Genomic DNA, 18449 nt, shown 5'->3' with positions numbered 1-18449 from the left:
AAGCTATCGAGAGGGCAGTGTCAGAGCAGGGGTTCGAATGAACGGTGCACACAGCTCCACAGGGTGCAGGCGGCCCTGAGCAGGGCTTCCAGGGGCTTGGGGATGCATGGACGTACCTCGAACCCCTTTGGACCGTGTACGATGACGCTTCTCCTCGGCGTCCACCTCCATCTGTGGATAGATGAGCAGGCGGTCAGTGAGCGGCTCCTGCTCGCGAGGGCCTGCGGCATATGCAGCCAAGCCCTGGGATTTCAGTGGTTATGGGGGGGCCCTCTATGAGACATGCGTGGGGAGGAAAGCATCAGGCAATCTAACCGTGTTACTTAAAAAAAAACAAAGCAGACCTCGACCTTCCAAGGAACGCTTCATCAGGAGGCCCCGCCCTCAGTAACGGGGGACTTTGATGAAGGCTCAGGGGCAGACTGTTTACCCTTTTCAAAGGTGGATAGGGGTCTATCTGGGTTAATTCTGAGCTGCCTAATTTGTACCAAGAACATAAGAGATAGACATTACATGTGCAAGAAGCTACATACATGTAGTCTGGAACTGAAGGTGTAATCCGATCACACCATCAAGAGAAGAGGAGGCGGGTGCAGCAGTAGGATGCGTTTAATGTGGGGGCTGACTCTGTCATTTAGTTTCGGATACAGTCGCCGCCCGCTTTGCTCTAAGTTGTTAGGGTGCGTCCCGGGGACACAGGCCCTGTGCTCATAGTAACGGACACATCTCACCCTTTGGAGATTACAAAGCATTTTCTGCATTATCACAACAATTTTGTAAGAAAGGTATCTTTATTACATCTATTTTATAGATGTGACTTGTCCAAGGTCATCCAAGTAGTTGTTTTGGTTCAGGGCCCTGAAGCCAAGCCACCTGGCTTACGCATCGTCTTCAAGGTAAGGGACCATTGCTGGGCAGGTGAACATAGTGCTCGTGCACTGGCTCACCAGATACTTCCACCCGGACGAGTAACAGACACAGCAAAGCTGCACAGTAGGAGAATTTCACTCAACACAAGAGAGGGGCTGAAGAGAGAAGAGCCGTAAGGATAGATGTACTCCCATCACAAGGACAGGACATCTCACGCCCATCTGTGACGTCCTTGCCCATCCAAGCGACCCCTAACTTGTCCTCCACAAGTTAGGATGAGGAGGTCACAATGGGGTGCAGAAGGGCCGTGAGATGGACGGGGCTCCTTCAGACTCACGTGAAGCAGACAGGGCAGATCTGCTCTTACTGCAAGCTGCTCGTAAGCCGTGATCCTCCGTGGAGGCAACACCGAGGCGTCCCTGTACTAAACTGGCAGCCCCTGATGGACGCTTCCTGGCAGCTAACCACCAGATTACTACTGATTAATACTGTGTGCTGAGTCAGGCAGCAGCAAAGGAAAAAATACAGATCATAAAAAAATACAGCTCATTTAATGAGCTTAATATCTTTTAATGGGAGATGTGTGTGCAGACCTAGGATTGTGCCAGATTCGATAAGATAGGAATTTGAGAAAAGGAGGAGCCAGTGTGAGATGGGTGACTGAGGAAAGACTTCATCAGGAAAGCTGTGGGATTTCAGAATCGTCTGTTGACAAAAGAAAGGTTGTATTTTACCTTGTGTGGAGACCCAGGAAACTGAGCTGTTGCATGAACGAGTGAGGGGACCTTTTTTATGGGAAGCAGGCAGGTCAGGGAGGTGGCACAAGCAAGAAGAGACAGACTTGATGTGCAGTGGGGGGCTCAGGCCACGGGGAGAGTAGGGACGGCGTGCTTTGAGGGCCTGGCAGACCCGGGAGGGGCCCGTTGACCCAGCAGATGTCCCCGAGCATGGGGGCTGGGGATGTGCCTCACAAGTGTATTTTAGAAAAACTAATTTTGCGGCAGTTGGAGGGCATGTGCGGGGAGCAGGAGCGGGTGGGGAGGGGAGGCAGAGCCAGCCAGCCCTCTGAGAAGGAGCCCTGTGCCGGCCTCCGTGCAGGGGGCAGCTCACTCCAGGAATGCAGGTCCAGGGAAGAGGCACGGAGGAAGAACTTAGAAACCTTTTAAGGAAAACAAGCACGACGCAGCGGCCTGGTCACCTGCCCCTCCTCTGCTGTTCGGCACAGCCAGGCTTGGGGGCTGGAATCCCAGAGGGCAGCGCGCTTGTGGATTTGCAGAATAAGTCCCCAGCACCTCTGGGGAACACGTCGATGCTACAAAATCACGTCACATGGGAAAATTTTCCAAACACTGTAAAATTTTAGCAAAGCAGATCGGGCCCACATGACACGAGGCAAAAGCGAGCTAGCGTTCAGGAAGGTGATGGGGAACACCCTGCGTCACATTCTGTGGAAGCAGCGTGTCTTCTGCCATGCCACGCACCTGTCATAGGACCGGGGATGCAGAGATAATGGGGTGAAATCCTATTCTTTAAGGAATTCAACACTGAGTGCTAACTTGGTGCTGGAGGAGATCACTGGAGAACTGTCCTCACTGGGGCAGGCGGAGCTTGGGAGCGCTGTGTCTAACCCATTCTGGGCGAGAAAGAGGGGCTTGGGGGGGAGGAGTTTGAGCTGAGTTTTCAAGGTTAATTGCAGGTTTGAAGTTAAAAGCGGGGGAGCACATGTTCCAGGCAGAGGGAAGGGGATGTGCAAAGACCCTGGGGTCTGCAGGCCTGGGGTGCATTTGGGGGGCCCTGAGGAAGGACAGGGCTCAGGGGTTTGCTGGGGCCGTCTTCACAGGGTGCAGGTCACTCAGTCCCTTCCAGGAGCACCATGGGCCGGTCACCCTGCGTGCCCTGTTCCTCGTGCTGCCACAGCCTCTGACGGCAAACCTGCCTTTAGAACCCCACTCCCCTGCCCTCAGCTGTAACTCAGGACAGAACTTGTCACCAGGGGGCTGACGCTACCACTCCTCTGTGGGTCTTAAATTCAAAAACTTGGCCTGATTAGCTAATTGCTCATATGGTTGTATAAAAATTATTTTTTACGTTAATCCATTTTTTACATATAGAAGGACAATCTTATTTCCTTCCAGATACAGTTACTTCTGCCACTAATCACTCATTAAATAAAGAACACTTTTCCCAGCATCCTGCAATACCCTTCCCTGCTGTGTGTTCAATTCCCACCGGAACCGGGTCTGCTGTGGGGCCATTCCAGCCACTCCTGTCCTTGTTGGGTCCAGGCTCGTCCTGCATGAAGTTTCAGGCTCTAGAATGTGCTCTGCTCTCTGTGCGGGTTCCTCGTAATTATAAAACAGTCCGCAGAGCACCCAATGTACAGCAGACACCCAGCAAACGGGGGTTTCCTTTTTCTTTCTCCTTCTGCGAATGAAGCCCAAAACCAAAGAGCTCAAAACGGTTTTAAATTTTGCCTCGACTCACGTGTTCTGATGTGTGCGAATGCCAGCGAGGTTCAGATGAAGCAGAAAGTGTAACATTCACCATCGCCCAGAGTTTGAGGAGCGTTTCCATCTCTGACGTTTATACCTACAAGCGCATGGTCAAAGGCCAACGGACACCACGGGCTCGCCCACACACCTGCTGCTCCGGGGACCCCGGGCCTGCCCGCCACCCCCAAAGGCAGGTTTCTGTTGTCCCATGGCTTTCCGTGGCTTTCCCTCCGCTGGCGGCCACACCTGGCAGCGCCCCGTGAACTGCACTTCAGAGTCTGTTCCTCTGGGGCCAGAGACCGAGAACCCTGCTGTCATGGCTCGCGTGCTGACCCCTTCTCCCCAGTAACTCACATTCGGCAAACACACCCTTCAAGCCTACCTTAGCATGAATGCTTTTACTTTAAAGTCCAGTGCTTATATTTAGAATAAGGAGAGTGTTTTTTAGGAACCCTAAATGGTTTTGTACTTAAAGAAAAGTCTCAAATGGAAGACATTTACTTTAGGACCCACAAAAGCTATCAAACTGACGTATTGAAGAGAGAGCGACCTAATTATTTTACGATATCGTAAACTTGACACTTGGAATCAGGACTGAGTTTATAATCTTCCCTCTGTTCACCCCACAAAGTGCACACTTTCTTCAGGTTGAGCCCTCATGAGGATTACAGAATATCATCTACATCAAACACTCATTCGTTCGTTGAAGTTCTGTCAGCTCTTGGAGGCTGCTTTCCGGCTGCGAGCCCCAGGGAGGGGCGCTGGGAGTCCTGGCTCTGCAGGAGCCTGCTGACCACCACCCTGCGCTCTGCACACCGGCTGCGCCTTCCGGCGGGACCAGGGTGGGAGCGACAGGGCCTCCCGGTGCAGAGCTCGGACTGGACGCAGCTGAGCCCCGAGCTCTTTCCCCCAGAGCTGCCCCTCAATTATTCAGGAAGCAATTACCCATTTTGTCAATTAGCCAGACCCTATCTTTCACCTCCTGCTGTTCAGCATCGGGTCCTTTCACTGCTCATTAGCACCATCAGGACGGGGCTGCGCATGGGCAGGAGCTGAAGTTCATTTACTAAGTGGTGTGGCTCCCAAGCAAGTCTGGGCGAGGAAGAGTGAAGAGAAGCCAGAGCGTCCGGCCAAACCAAGGGCGCAGGTCAAACTGCGTGCCCATGTTTTTTCCCTGCACTCTTATTCCCGAGAATTCTGTCCCCTGGGTCACCGAGGCCTGGCCCTACATGTCCACCCTCTCGCGATGGACACCGCCGCCTCCGTGTCCCCACCCAGACTCAGGAAGTCTTGGCTCATAAAAACCCTTCTGTCGAGATCGGCAAGAATCTGACCCTGTATGTTCTCACCCTTGGACTGCATTTAGAATGAGTACTATAGCCATTAAGGATCATTTTCCCCCATACGACAAAGTGTTCTGAGTTTTAGTGAAATATATATTGTAGTGAAATGTACCGAAAATATATTAAATTGCAGGATTTCTGCCCACTTACATTAAGTGACAAGACAGTATATTGTTAAGAAGTCGCAAAGTTAGGAGAGGTGGACGGGTCACGTGTCATGGTTTGTGGCTGGTTCAGTGTTAGGTCTCCAACCTCGCAGGATGAAAATGAGGGCAGACGAGGCAGATAAAACACGTGGAAAAGCCGTGGCTTGTCTGCTCCTACTTTTCCTTCCTAACCTTTCTCAGTGAGGTCTGGTAACCAGTGAGAACACCCTCAGCAGAAGGAGGCCAGACCCCAGCCCCGCAGCCTCATCACCCCATCGCCTTCCATGTGCGTGCGTGGTGAGCGTAAGTATGGCGCCAGCAGGGGCGCAAGAGAGGAAATGACAAACAGGAATTATGCGGCAAATGAGAAAATGCAGATGCAGCTAGGCCCCCTCTGCCGGGCCCATGGCCCTGAGTGTGGCACGGCGACCCAGAAGGGAGCCCACTTCCGCGGGACCCACGTCACACACTTGTCGCCCGCGGGTGGAACACAGGATGTGATAGAAACGAGCATATCTGAAGTTCATTTGAATGAGAAGATTTGGGGGCTAATTATGTTGTGAATTTGTCCGTAAGTTTAAGTAGGTGGCATAACACAATTCAGAAAGTCATTACAAAAACACGGCTCCGTAAAACCTGACCATCATGGGAACGGAGCAGGGAAGCAGCGTCCTCACTTTATCTGTGGATTCCCTGTCACCACGTCCTAAAAAGGTAGACAGTTCATGCATAATATCAAGTGAAGTGCCATACTGTCCTTGGACTCCTGTCCCCACTAGCGGTTCCCCAGATGGGCGTTCTGAGTGCCAGCAGCTGGCGCGGACATTCAGCTGTGACGTGGGAAACCGTGGCGCCTGGGGGCAAACCAGTGAGTCTACAAGGGCCCGTGTTTTGCTCTGGTCTTGAGAGAACTCTGGGACACTCCTCACTACCACACGCTGGGCACATCCCAGCCACGGAGGAGGACGCGGCTTGAGTGCTATGGGGGGAGGAGCCATGTTTTCAAAAGAAGAAGTATAGATTTGTGGCCTGACAAATAACACTCATGCCGTCTCCTTGAAGAACAAAGCAGTCTGGGAGGCAAGGCTTTAAAGCCAAATTACTGGAACTTCTGGGACATCTGGGGACTTTTCTGGCACACGGAGATGGGACCGCTAAAATGGGAACAGCCTTGTTAATGTGGGATGCGTGCTTGCTCTCAGGGCTCAGAACTGTCACACTGGGGTGACACACGGGTCCAGTATTATCAGGGAACCCTGGAAGGAAGTCCTCCTAGGCAGCACAGGCCAAACCCTCAATCCACTTCTGCACCTAGTTTGGGACTTAACACTTAAAAAATAATGCAACAGGGGCGCCTGGGTGGCACAGTCTTTGACTGTCCAACTCTTGATCTTGGCTCAGGCTCTGATCTCAGGGTCCTGACCATGCTCAGCGGGGAGTCTGCTTGAGATCAGCTCTCCCTTGCCCTCTGCCCCTCTCCCGCTCTTGCTTGTTCTCTCTTCTCTAAAACAAATAAATCTTTAAAAATAATAAAAAATAAAAGTAATGCAACAATCCTAAGCATCATCCTAAGAAACTAACAATCATTGCACTGACGGCTGGCAATAAAAATGTTCCATAACAGGAGCCCTTGTGGGGAAATGTGTCATTCTAACACAGTAATTTTGCCAGGGATGTTGTGAATTAAGGTGTCTGCACCAGAGGGCTCAGTGCTGACCCCTGAGCCTCGTGGATGAACCTCATCTCTTCACTCCAAGACCTGCCCATGTGTTGGGGGGATAGGGTTCAGCTTGACAGAGGTGAGAGAACAGCCTAATGGAGTTCACTCCACCCCCAGCCCTCCAAAAGCAAAGAAGATTGGCAAGAAAGAGCAGATTGTATCTTGAGGCACGCGGACACGTGGCAGAAAGGTTCACAGGCTTACAGCAGGCAGCTGTGTATTTTGGTAAAAGGAGTGAATTAATGAATGAAAGAGGAATTACAGGGAGCTAATGCTTTGCTTGGCCAGTTCCGTTGCTTAATTACCATTTATTAATAATTTGATTATAATTTTAAAACTTCTGTAATACAAATAAAGTGCTGAGCAGAGAAATATCTGCCCCCCGCAGGCAGGAGACGCCTCTGCTTCTCTGCAAGCATGCGGGGTGTGGGGGGTGGCGCCACGCCCACGGGAGGTCTGTGTGCACGCTCACTGCACTGCACGCGGGGGTGGCGCCACGCCCACGGGAGGTCTGTGTGCACGCTCACTGCACTGCACGCGGGGGTGGCGCCACGCCCACGGGAGGTCTGTGTGCACGCTCACTGCACTGCACGCGGGGGTGGCGCCATGTCCACGGGAGGTCTGTGTGCACGCTCACTGGACTTCTTATCGGCAAGAAGCTGAAAGCTCTGGGAAGAATTTTATTTTATTTTATTTTTTAAGATTTTATCTATTTCTTTTCAGAGAGAGAGACAGCCAGTGAGAGAGGGAACACAGGCAGGGGGAGTGGGAGAGGGAGAAGCAGGCTCCCAGTGGAGCAGGGAGCCCGACGTGGGGCTCAATCCCAGGACCCTGGGATCATGACCTGAGCCGAAGGCAGACACATAACGACTGAGACACCCAGGTGCCCCTCTGGGAAGACTTTTACAACCTCCGAGGGTGGGAGGTCGGCTTGTCAGGAGCCCTGGGTGTCCTTGGCCCCAGGATGCTTCCTCACAACCACGTGGGGACCGGGAGGCCTAGTGGAGCATTTGAAACAAACCCAAATTTCAAAGGCTTCAAGGTGATTCCAGGGAGATAAAGGCAGTGGCTTTTAACAAAATAACTCCTGTTTGATTTCACTCATATTTGGGTGACCTGGCAATTTTATATCCATAAAAAATCTGCTTCTCAGTTTATATCGTGTATGACAATGGTGTTGAGGCCTGACAGCCCCGAGGGGTGGTACAGAGGGGCAGAGTGGGCAGAGGGAGTCTGCTGTGCGGAGCGCGTCTTGGCCCGCGGGCCGTGGGTGCTGGGGGCCCCAGGGAGAGTGGGAGCTGCCGCCCAGCTCTGCGAGCTCACAGTCCAAGCTAACGGCCCATAGCCAAAGCTTTTTTCATATTTCACTGTTGTGTTTACAGTCACAGCCTGGTCTTTACTTTCAAGTACGGAATAGCCGAGCGGGGAGGGTGCCTCTTTCCAGAACATTAGCTGAAATGTCAAATCAGGTGCCCTCCAAATACCGAACTATTTTTTGGTAAAGTAACTATTGCTCTTTTGGCCCCAAATGAAGAAGTAAGACTAGAAACCCGCACCTGAGTTGAAGACAGGATTTGCGGAATTTGAGCGTGTTTCTGATTATTGCTGTGTCACTTTATCCTGCCATCAGGTTCTGGAAGGAAAACACTAAAAGTCAGGTTTCAGGGAGGGGTTCATGAGTCTCATGGCCTGAAAGTCAGTATCTGGCCCCAGAACTGTTCTGCTACGCTCTCAGTGCTTAACACATCGAGCTAATAGCTAAAAACCTGGAGACTTTATATCCAAATCTGGATTTCTGATTTTTCTGGGAAAAAAGGAGGATCTGGAGACACTGCACAGCTGGCTAGAGAGGCAGCGTTCCCACGCAGCAGCCACCACCGCCTGACAGCCTCTTTCAGCCCGTCCCCTGCTATGACATGGCCCACCATCGGGCATGTGCCGGTTCTATCTGCTGCAGCAGCTCCACTCTGCAGGGCTGGGTGGGGTGTGTGCCCTGGGCATGTGCTGCCCAGCTCTCCTGCTCCTGCCCGGCACCCTCTGCCCTCGAGGATACCTGAGTTCGAAGAAGCAAGGTAGAGCATCTCAGTCCCAGGGCCTGGAAGAGTCATGGACGTGGTGGGATCTCATGGAATTCCAGAGAGTGCCCTTGCCATCCTGGCTCTCAAGACCGGGCCATGGGCAGAGCCTCCCGTGGGCCGTGGAGGGGGCCGGTGGCTGCCTGTGGCTGCTGAGCCTTACCCTGCACCAGCTTCTCCAGCAGCCAGCTGGGTCTCAGGCCCAGGAACTTTTGCTCCATGTTTAATAATTCAATTTTCTCTCCATCCCTCTTCTTGGAGTCATTTTTCTTTAATTTCCCCTTTTTTTCCCGCAAGTTACTACTAACAAGTGTGCAGAGACTTGGTGGTAGCCTTCAAAGGAATCACAAACTGTCTTTGCATGCTTGTTTCGGCTTCTGTCCTCCCCTCCAGACCCTGGCGCCACCTGGGCCTCCCAGTGCCGACACACGGCAGGGCCTGAACTGGGCAGGTGGGTCGGGAGGGTACATGTGGCAGTGAGGGCTTCCGAACGTCTGTGGGTCTGCCTCTCCTGCCGCAAATAGGGAGTGCAGTCCCTGAAGCCTGCCGGCTGCCCGGATGGAAGCACTGGCCACGTCAGGGCCTTCTGTGTCAGCAGTGGTTCCCCGCTCGTCTCCATGGACATGAGTCTCAGAGGCAGGTGTGACAGCCAGCTCCACATTTACTAACTGTGAGAGGCCGGGCAGAGTCCCGTCTGTGGATTGTGGTTCTCTCCTCTGTGAAGCTCCCTGAGCAGCCAAGAGGCTCGAATGAAATGATTCCATGGAGAACCAGGCACGGTGCCAGGTGCTCGAAAAAGGTTTCCTTCCTCCATTTTCCAGGTGTGGTGCATTTCCCCAAAGGCGTGGAGAGCAAGGATGCTCACGACATCCAAGTTCTGGGCACACACGTCGCTTGTGATGCAGGGTGGGTGTTGTGCTCTCTGTTTGCAATCACCTTTCCTAACAGCAACACTTTCGCGGCCTCCGAGTATCAGGACCAGTGCAACGGTGCACAGCTCCGGAGTAGTCTCCGTAACGATTTCCAGGGCCACGAGCTCCGTCATATTTACAAAACCTAAAAAGTGTGTGTGTGCGTGTGTGTGTGTGTAGGACTCTCGATGATCTCCCCCAATCCAGCTCACCGTTTTCAACAGGGCTTGAGACCCCTCTAGTTCCTAGACAAGGCAGGAGAACAGCTGAAAGTGTCTTCCGAGAAGCTGGGAAATGGTGTATCCCACACCAGCCTGGCTCTCTGGGCTCCCAGGGCTCTAGGAGAGGTGGGCAGGGGAGACCCGGCCCGTCAGGACACTGCAGGTGACCTGGGACGAGAATGAGCAATATCCATCCTCGTACTCCTTTGCCCCTTGTGCGGCACGTGGCCCAGAATGGTTGCTTGATAACTACTGGCCACGTTGTGCTAAATAGAGATATCACAGTTCCCTTAAAAGTCAGGTGAATGTTGGCCAAACCTTCTTGGAAATATGGAAGGAAGTTCTACAGATCAAAGAAAAGGAGTAAAAAAAAAAAAAAGGGGGGAAACACTTTCTAGAAGGGAATATCCCTACAGGGGAAAGGGCTGTTCACAAAAGTTAAGTAGGGAATGCATTTTCAAAAAGATAGGTGGTGGGTCATTTTAGTGACTTGTAGTTGGTGCTTCTTCAGACAAGGACGATCTGAAATGAAAACCATCAATCTCAGCCTGGGGGGCGCCTATCACGTCAGTTTCCCGGCGGGTCGCAGCCGGTCGAGGGGAAGTACCAGGGCCCCTCCGGGCCTGTCCCCTCCTGTCCCGTCGCTGCTGAAGGCTGTAGAGAAGGCGAGCCCTGTTGCAGGAGCTCACGGTGGCCTCCTCACGACACACGGTAGTGCCCCTCACTCCTGTATGGCGGCTGTTTCAGACTCACAAACTTCTTACAGACCAGCCGGTGGTTTTTGAGAGCAAGAGCTTTATTTCCTGGGTCCTCTCCATACCTGCCGTTTCTTGTAAATAAAAGACCCTTCAATAATTGGCAAATTGCTGGGAAGACAGACACACAAACAAAAGCCTATAATACAAGACCAAGCGCCAAAATGCAAACACTACCATGTGGTGTTAAGGTTGTGGGCAGGCTTGGGCCCTGGGGCTCACCCCTGTGCTGGGGCTCACCCCTGCCCTGGAGCCTTCCTTCACCTTCTGCAGCTGCACGACCTGGGACACGGCGTTAACCCAGGCGGATCCCCAGTCTCTGTAACTGTGTGGGGCATAGCACCCACGTGGGTCCTGGGGACGTTGGGAAATCGAAGGAGAAAATGGCTTTTCCAGTGTTGTGGGAAAACTCATTCTACGTAACCGAAGAGCATTAGTGTGAAGGGCCAGGTGTCGTCCGGTCTGCCAAGCCTGCCGTGCTTGGTTCAGATCAAGTCCAGGGCGCCAGGCGTCCAAGGCTGCATCTCAGGGTCGCCGTGTTCCTTCCACATGCTGCTCAGGGTCTGGGTGGGGAAGAGCAGCAGCTCCATGGAGGGACTGCATGGCTGCCATAGACCTAGCCAGCCTGGTCCTCCTGTCAGGAGGCCCACATTGCCACCACTCATGCCTGCCTGGTGTCTGCCTCTGATCTGACCCCCGGGCAGCCAGCCTCCTGGAAAGAAGTCTGCCTTCAAGACCCTTCTGGCGGCTCCCACATTCTGACCGTAGGCCGGTGCTGTGCCACACGCGCTCCGTGTGTCCTGTGGCTCCTGCCTGTAGCGGCCGGCATGGCTGGTGGATGGCAAAGGCCAGGACTCACAGAGGCTCAGAGAGCCAGGCCAATGTCAGCTGTCCAGGACAGACATCAGGGCTGGGATTCAGGCCCGTTCCCAGCCCTGGGCCACACTGTCAATGACATTGCCTCCCACCATCCCCTGTGTTGGAGATCACGTCCCTAGGAGACAACTCCTGGGGGCTTGTCCTGTACCGCACCCTTTCTAGAATGTTCCGTCTGCTCCTCTCACTTGGCTGTTCTGCTTTCCGTTCAGTCCGGGCCCCCTCTGCCCTTTGACTCTGTTGACCTTTAGCAATTATCACCTCTCTCCTTCCTTTGCCACCAAACTGTGCTAACAGAGACCTTTCAGGCATGTGCACCCTACTGGGTGACACACTGGAGGTCACCAGTGACCGTGTCCTAGAGCCCCAATGTCTCACCGATTCTCATCCCTCAGAAAACACTGAATGCTGTTGCTTGCTTCCCCCCAGCCGTGGTCTCTGAACTGCCTGGCTCCCACAGGGCTCTGTCCCCGGGCCACACCCCTGAGCACACCTGCCAGGCACTCCCACCAGAGTGTCTGATTGCAGCCTCAGGGAAGCCTGGACTGCACGTGCAGCAGCCTCCACCGCACCGCCATTCTCAGCAGATCCATCTGAGAGCTGCATTAGTCTCTCCTTCCCACACAGGGTTCCCGAGCCGCCGCGTCCCTCCTCCTAGCCGCTCTCCACCTCAGTGTGCGTGGGGCTCTCTAGCAGTCATTGGCAGGTCTGCCTGAAAGTACATTTTCCTTGCTGTGTGGCAAGCTCTTGAGAGGAGGGACCTTGTCACATCCCAGGATCAGTCTCCGCTGTGATCTACTGAATAAATGACGTGATGGTCCCTTCGGTTGGAAAACTTAAAATCACATTTGACTTTCGTCTCTTCTCTGTTCCTCTGTCACATCATTCATCATGTTCTGGTCTTCACCGCCATGCCTTTCCACCGTCTGGGTGTGGCGCGAGTTCAAACCCTGGCTGTTTGGGCTGAGTCACGGGGATGATTTTGTAGATGCTGGACCTTCTCCGTTACATCGCCTGCCGTGACACCATCATCCCATTTCCATCATGGAGTCGCTGGCTTGAGAACCCACGATGCTTCCCTGTTGGCTCCCTCCCTCGCGTCGGTAACAGCAGTGTCTGCCTCTCTTTCCTGTTTCTCCTACATTACTGGTCGGAAATCAGTCAGAAGGAAGAATACAGGAATGCATCAGCTGTGCGGTGGGGACAGAGCAGCCCCGAGCCTTTGCTCCTCCAGCCAACGCCGCGTCCAGGCTCGCGCTTTCTCTGCTCCTCAAGTGTCACGAACACACAGAGCACACCCCCTTGGTATGTCAACTGTTTACAAACGCAGACTCCGTGCTACACAAACTTCTGTAAGTTGCTACTTTCACTTATGAAAAGTCACAGCCATCTCTCCAGGACACGGCCATGGGTTCGACTCACTGTTTTGGATGGATGCGTCATATTTCCCAGAACGTGTGTCCTATAATTTATCCAGCAATCCCTGTAAGTTCCCCCACGAATGGGCATTTAGGTTGTTTTATTTCATGTAATTGTTTTACTCCGCTATAAAAAGAAGTGCAATAAATATCACACACATCTTTGCGCGTATTTCCATATATAATTTTCTAAGAAGATATTTTCAGTACTTCTGGAAGATGTACAAATCCATGCACTTTTTAGCGAGTGTGATTATCCCTATTTTTCTAAGTGCTGATCAACAATGGATCACAGGAGCCTCATCTTGGCCGAGTGAAATAACGTATCTCATCGTTGCTCACGGTCTCCTTCCCCGACCACGGACGAGGTCCAGCGCCTCCTCACACGGGGGCCTCCTCACACTGGGGCCTCTCGCATTCTTCCTCCTGGGAAATCCTTATGCTCACCCTTTGCCTATTTTTAAAATGTTCCCGTGGATTTGCAATAGCTTCTTGTACACCGAAGGTGTTAATAATCTCTGTGCCTATCTTATCTGGTGGGAGTATTTTCTCCCACCTCTTTTTCCCTTTGCTGGTGGTATTTCCCCCATATCTGTAAAAAAATGTAGGTGACCCAACCAGTCGCTTAGAAAGAGCTGCTGGGCTCTAGCATGTAGTTGTGGTTTCCTGGAGGCTCCCCGCCCTCATGCCAGTGGCCCTGGTCCTCCTGGGCCCTCTGGGGATGCAGCTGGGTCCCCACCTCAGTGGCCTGTCCTCCTCCAGGCTGGTATGGGCAGCCTCACGCGGGGGTCCACTCCACATCCTCGTGCCGTGTGTGCGAGCTGGCCAACAAGCACAGCCCCTTCTCTAGCGAACGCCTGCTCAGCCCCACGCACCCCTCAGGCGGCAGTGCAATGAGGGACCACACCTGTCCTTTAGATGGACATAAAACCCACACATGTGACCAAAGAACAGCTTTTAATAAGTAGTAATTAATGTTCTATATTCATAAGCACATTTACGTCTACTCTGAGACTCCATTTGACTTATATTCAGCATTTCCCACCTTCACTTCCCCTAACCTAAATTTTGATAAAGTACAAAAAGTAAAATTAAAAGATTCAAATATGTTTTGACCTAGAGAAATATTAATAGAATGGTCCATTTGTATTTCAAATTATCCTAGTGGTTTTCTAGTTTATAACTTTTAAGTCAGTTTTTCTTTTTAAGTTGAAGTATACTCAACATACAAAACCATATCCGTTTCGGGTGCAGAACATAGTGACCCGACATTCATACAGGTTATGAAAGGCTCACGTGGTAACCAGTCACCATCTGTCGCCACATGAAGTTACTGTCCTTGCGACAATATTCCCTATGCTGTACTTCTCATCCTTGTGACTTATTTATTATATAATGGGAAGTTTGTACTTTTCAAGTCCAGATTTTCTAAAAAAAATTTCGTTTTACTCATTTTTTTAAGGAGAGAACAAAGCTAAAACAATAAAGAAGAATTAGAGAAGCTTATGTCTATGTGTGAGGTGTGTCTGTGTTCAGGAGAAGATGAACCACAAAATTCCACAGGAAACGTTCAAAAATTAAAATGTTTCAGAAATTCAATGGGAGACGCTCATGAATTTTAGGGAGAGGGAGCTGGGCTTGGAATCTTACGCATGGAGTGCAACTTTTCCTACTTACTGTGTCTCTTTGCCCCCTGAGCCTCAGTTTCCTAGAAAGGATACAGAGAGGACAGTGTCCCCACTGGGGGCCAGGTGGGCATGCCAGCTCGTAAAGCCCAGAAGAGCGTTAAAGTGTGTGACACTCGCTCTGCACACATGGGGGCAGTGCTGGCCCCCGCCAAATCGTGACCTCAGCTGTGTGGCTGCTGCCTTTTTGCTCTCACTAGGCTGTCACTGTCAGGCACCCATGTGCAGGTCAGGGTTCCTCCTCAAGGGGACAACTTTGTCACCTGATGAGACCCACGCCCACGTCCTGGGCTCTCAGAGGGCAGGCATGGGATACCACGCAGTGACCGAAGATGACGGGACTATCCAAGCGATGGGACAGAACCTAAAGAAACAGCATGGGACAGAAAGCAAGAGAGAAAGTTCTAGAAGGGGTATGTGGGGGAGGAAGGCATGCTTAGTTGTGACCACAGGGTTTTGAGGGGAGCCTTGAGTGCAATCCATTGGTCCTGACTTCAACACCCCTGGGGAGTGGACGAACGTGGGCAATACCACTGTGTCTGTCCACGGAAGTTCTGTCCACGGATGCTGGGATGTGGGCCTACTGGGTGCTTGAAACCCCTTCCACCCCAGCACGTCTGGAGTTGGTGCTTATGAGGTCAGTGTGGGATCTGAGAGAGGAGTTTCTGGAGAACTGGGGCAGCAGCCTGCTTTCTAAAGACTCCGGCAGACAGGCAGCAAGGGAGGGGAGGCCCCGGAAGGACAGACACGAGGTAAGAGCTTCTGGGGGGTAAAGAAAGCGTCTCTCTTTCTTTTGTCAAGCCCCGGATAGGGTGGATCTGCCCCTCAGAGGGGGAGAGGCAGTGGACAGGAGAAGAGGCAGGCGATGGGGGCAGCCGGAGGAGTGAACAGACATACTCTGAGGCCGGACGCAGGGAAGACGGCGGGTGAGGGAAAGCAGGGGGTTGAGGAGGGGTGAGAGCTCCTGTCCTGGAAGGAGAATGTTTTACTGACAGTAGTGGTCTAGGCCATGTCTAACCCTGGTCAGCAGTGCACACGGCTGTCCCACCCGCTGTGGACTGCATGCCACCCAGGGCAAATTCACACAGTGTGGACAGGCTGTCCTGCCTGGTGCAGACCACACGCCACCAGAGTGAAGGGGCCACGCTGTACCTTGTGGGGCGTCTTCTCTCCTAGGAAGGGAGGCAGTGTGGCTCCGTGGACAGGACACGGGCCCGGAGTCAGGGTCCTTCTATGTTCTCTTCCTGGTCCTCCCCAGCTTGGGACTGAGGCGAAGTCACTTAATTTCCCTGTGCCTCCATTTCTCCATCTGCAAAACATGAACCACAGCGTAAAGTGCCTATGATTGCACTAGCACGTGAGGAGAGGTGGCAGCGGTGGACGGGGACCCTGCGGCGGCCACAAGGGACCAAGTGTCGTCCGTCCTATCCTTGGACAAGGGTTCCAGTTCTCACAGACTTGGGGCCTCTGCTTTGGCTCTGACGAAGGGTCTCCCCAGGACTTGTGCACGTGGTGCCGTCAGAGACCAGCCCCATCTGCGGAGTGGGCTCTGCAGTCTGAGACCGTCTGCTGGACCTGAGAAGGTTCTAGAACTCCTGTTCTCTGGTCCAGAATCTCTCCAGGTGCCCTTGCAGGATTACAAGGTAACACTGACAATTCAGTTAACCAGCTCAACAGACAGCCACGTAACACTTCTAGCAAGAAACTATTACATCGACTTGCTCTGTTTGAACAGCAGGCGACTGGGTAGTTGAGTTAATTAAGAAACAAAGGGTGTAATGGGGGTCATTTTCCTCAGAACTCCACAATCCCTTCCTGTCCTCTGGCAACCAGCCGGCTCTGTCTGTCTCTGTTGACCCTTGGGAACTGAGCTGTAAATGCTTTCCAGGTAGACTTCATCTTCCCAAGGAATGACTTCACCCACACAGGCAGCGAGTAAGTGTTTGAACACATGTGTCCTGCCAAGAGCACAAGGATACAGACCACAGAAGATTTGAAATCATGAAGTCCCAGAAAGAGAAAGAAGTTGTCTTTTTCAACTTTGCCACTTAAAACAAGAGAACTTCTCCCCACCTCCTCCTTGGGGTTTAATAATTTATGATTTCTCTCATCTATGGAACATAAGAACTAGAATGATCAGTAGGGGAAGAAAGGGATAAAGAAAGGGGGGGTAATCAGAAGGGGGAATGAACCATGAGAGACTATGGACTCTGAGAAACAAACTGAGGGCTTCAGAGGGGAGGGTGGTGGGGGAATGGGATAGACCGGTGATGGGTAGTAAGGAGGGCACATATTGCATGGTGCACTGGGTGTTATACACAACTAATGAATCATTGAGCCTTACATCGAAAACCAGGGATGTACTGTATGGTGACTAACATAATAAAAAATCATTATAAAAAAAAAAGATAAAAAAAAAATAATTTCCCTGAAACTTTACTATGAGCAGTGCAAGCCCCCAGAAGGCATGTCACTGGGGAGCTCGGACAATTCCACATGCTTCTGTGTCTTAGCTGCCTGTGCCCAGCGGCCACTCAGTATGGGTTTGTTGACTCAGATGACAAAAGAAAAGAAAAATAGGTAGGAAGAAGGGAAGGGAGGAAGGAAGGAAGGCGGGAAGGAGGGAAGGAAGGAGGAGAGGAAGGGAGGAAGGAAGAGAAGGAAGGAAGGAGGGAAGGAGGGAGGGAAGGAGGGAAGGGAGGAAGGAAGGGGAGGAAGGAGGGAGGGAGGGAGGGAAGAAGGAGAGGAAGAGAGGAAGGGAAGAAGGAAGAAAAGGAGGGAGGGAGGGAAGGGAGGAAGGAAGGGAAGGAAGGAGGGAGGGAGGGAAGGAGGAGAGGAAGAGAGGATGGGAGGAAGGAAGAGAAGGAAGGAAGGAGGAAAGGGAGGAAGGAAAGGAAGGAAGGAGGGAGGGAGGGAAGGAGAAGAGGAAGAGAGGAAGGGAGGAATGAAGAGAAGGAAGGAAGGCGGGAAGGAGGGAGGGAAGGAGGGAAGGGAGGAAGGGAGGAAGGAAGGAAAACTAGGAACAAGAAAGACCGAGCTCCCACTCACCTGTGCAGGGGAATTTCGTGACTGGATTAGGTTACACAAGTGACTCAACCAATCAGTCCAATGTTTAACGGCTCAAAGATCTGAAACCAGGATGACGTGGGTTGCTAAATCATTTCCAGTTATCAGCTCATGACCCGAGCTCGCTGTTTCATTAGGTAACACGCAGAAGGGATCTAGGGTGCTGTAAGTGCTCGTCAGTGGTAGTATGTTTACACGTTCCTATCACTACACTCCTCATCACGCTTACTTAGACACCTGCATAATATTTCTGAGTTTCAGAGCTTCTCATTTATGACCATGGTATTGTGAACAGCAACAGAGCTAGATGCAGAGAATCCTGCCTCCCTCATATGAAAGCCTTTAATTCAGCTGATATTTACTGAGGGCGTGCTCTTCAGTGTTCTGCTAGACTCGAGTGAGTCAGTATAAAGCAAGATGGCTGAGATGTTCCTACACGAATTCAAGGAAAAATGAAAGAAACAACAGACAGAAGTTAGGATCAATGTAGTCGCATCTTAAATATGCGAAAAATTAATTTATTTTTGGTATAAAGAAAAAAAGAAAAACCATTGTGTCTGGGTAAAATAGAAACCCCAAGGCCATCATTAAATGTACTAAAAAATAAATAAAAGACAAACCCCGATAACTGAGGAAAAGCACAACATTATCTACTAAAGCAAAAATTAAAACAATGCATCGACAACATGCTGTTTTAATACTGTGACATAGGCAGATGTTGCCTTTTTAAAATAAATTCTTTTATTAAATTATAGTTATAAAAGAAGCATTTTGCAAACAGCTAATATTCAACTGAATGTTAGTAATATCATCAAGAAATACACATTTAAATAGTTCATAATATTTAAAAATTCAACAATTAAATTATATA

At 51.5% G+C, this 18449-nt stretch overlaps 1 protein-coding gene across 4 annotated transcripts in view; it reads right to left on the bottom strand.

The window, feature by feature from the left end:
* MYT1L (myelin transcription factor 1 like) overlaps window positions 1-171 on the bottom strand; it is a 140525-nt gene extending 140354 nt beyond the window's left edge. For all 4 annotated transcript variants that reach the window (XM_044379499.3, XM_044379506.3, XM_044379502.3 and 1 more), the window contains exon 1: window positions 117-171. In XM_044379499.3, coding sequence (XP_044235434.2) covers window positions 117-171 — 55 coding nt within the window. The remainder of the gene's footprint in view (window positions 1-116) is intronic.
* Between the last annotated feature and the right edge of the window lie 18278 nt (window positions 172-18449).

Source organism: Ursus arctos, unplaced genomic scaffold, assembly GCF_023065955.2.
Source record: "Ursus arctos isolate Adak ecotype North America unplaced genomic scaffold, UrsArc2.0 scaffold_8, whole genome shotgun sequence".
Lineage (NCBI taxonomy): Eukaryota > Metazoa > Chordata > Mammalia > Carnivora > Ursidae > Ursus > Ursus arctos.
This window is presented reverse-complemented; position numbering and strand designations above follow the sequence as displayed.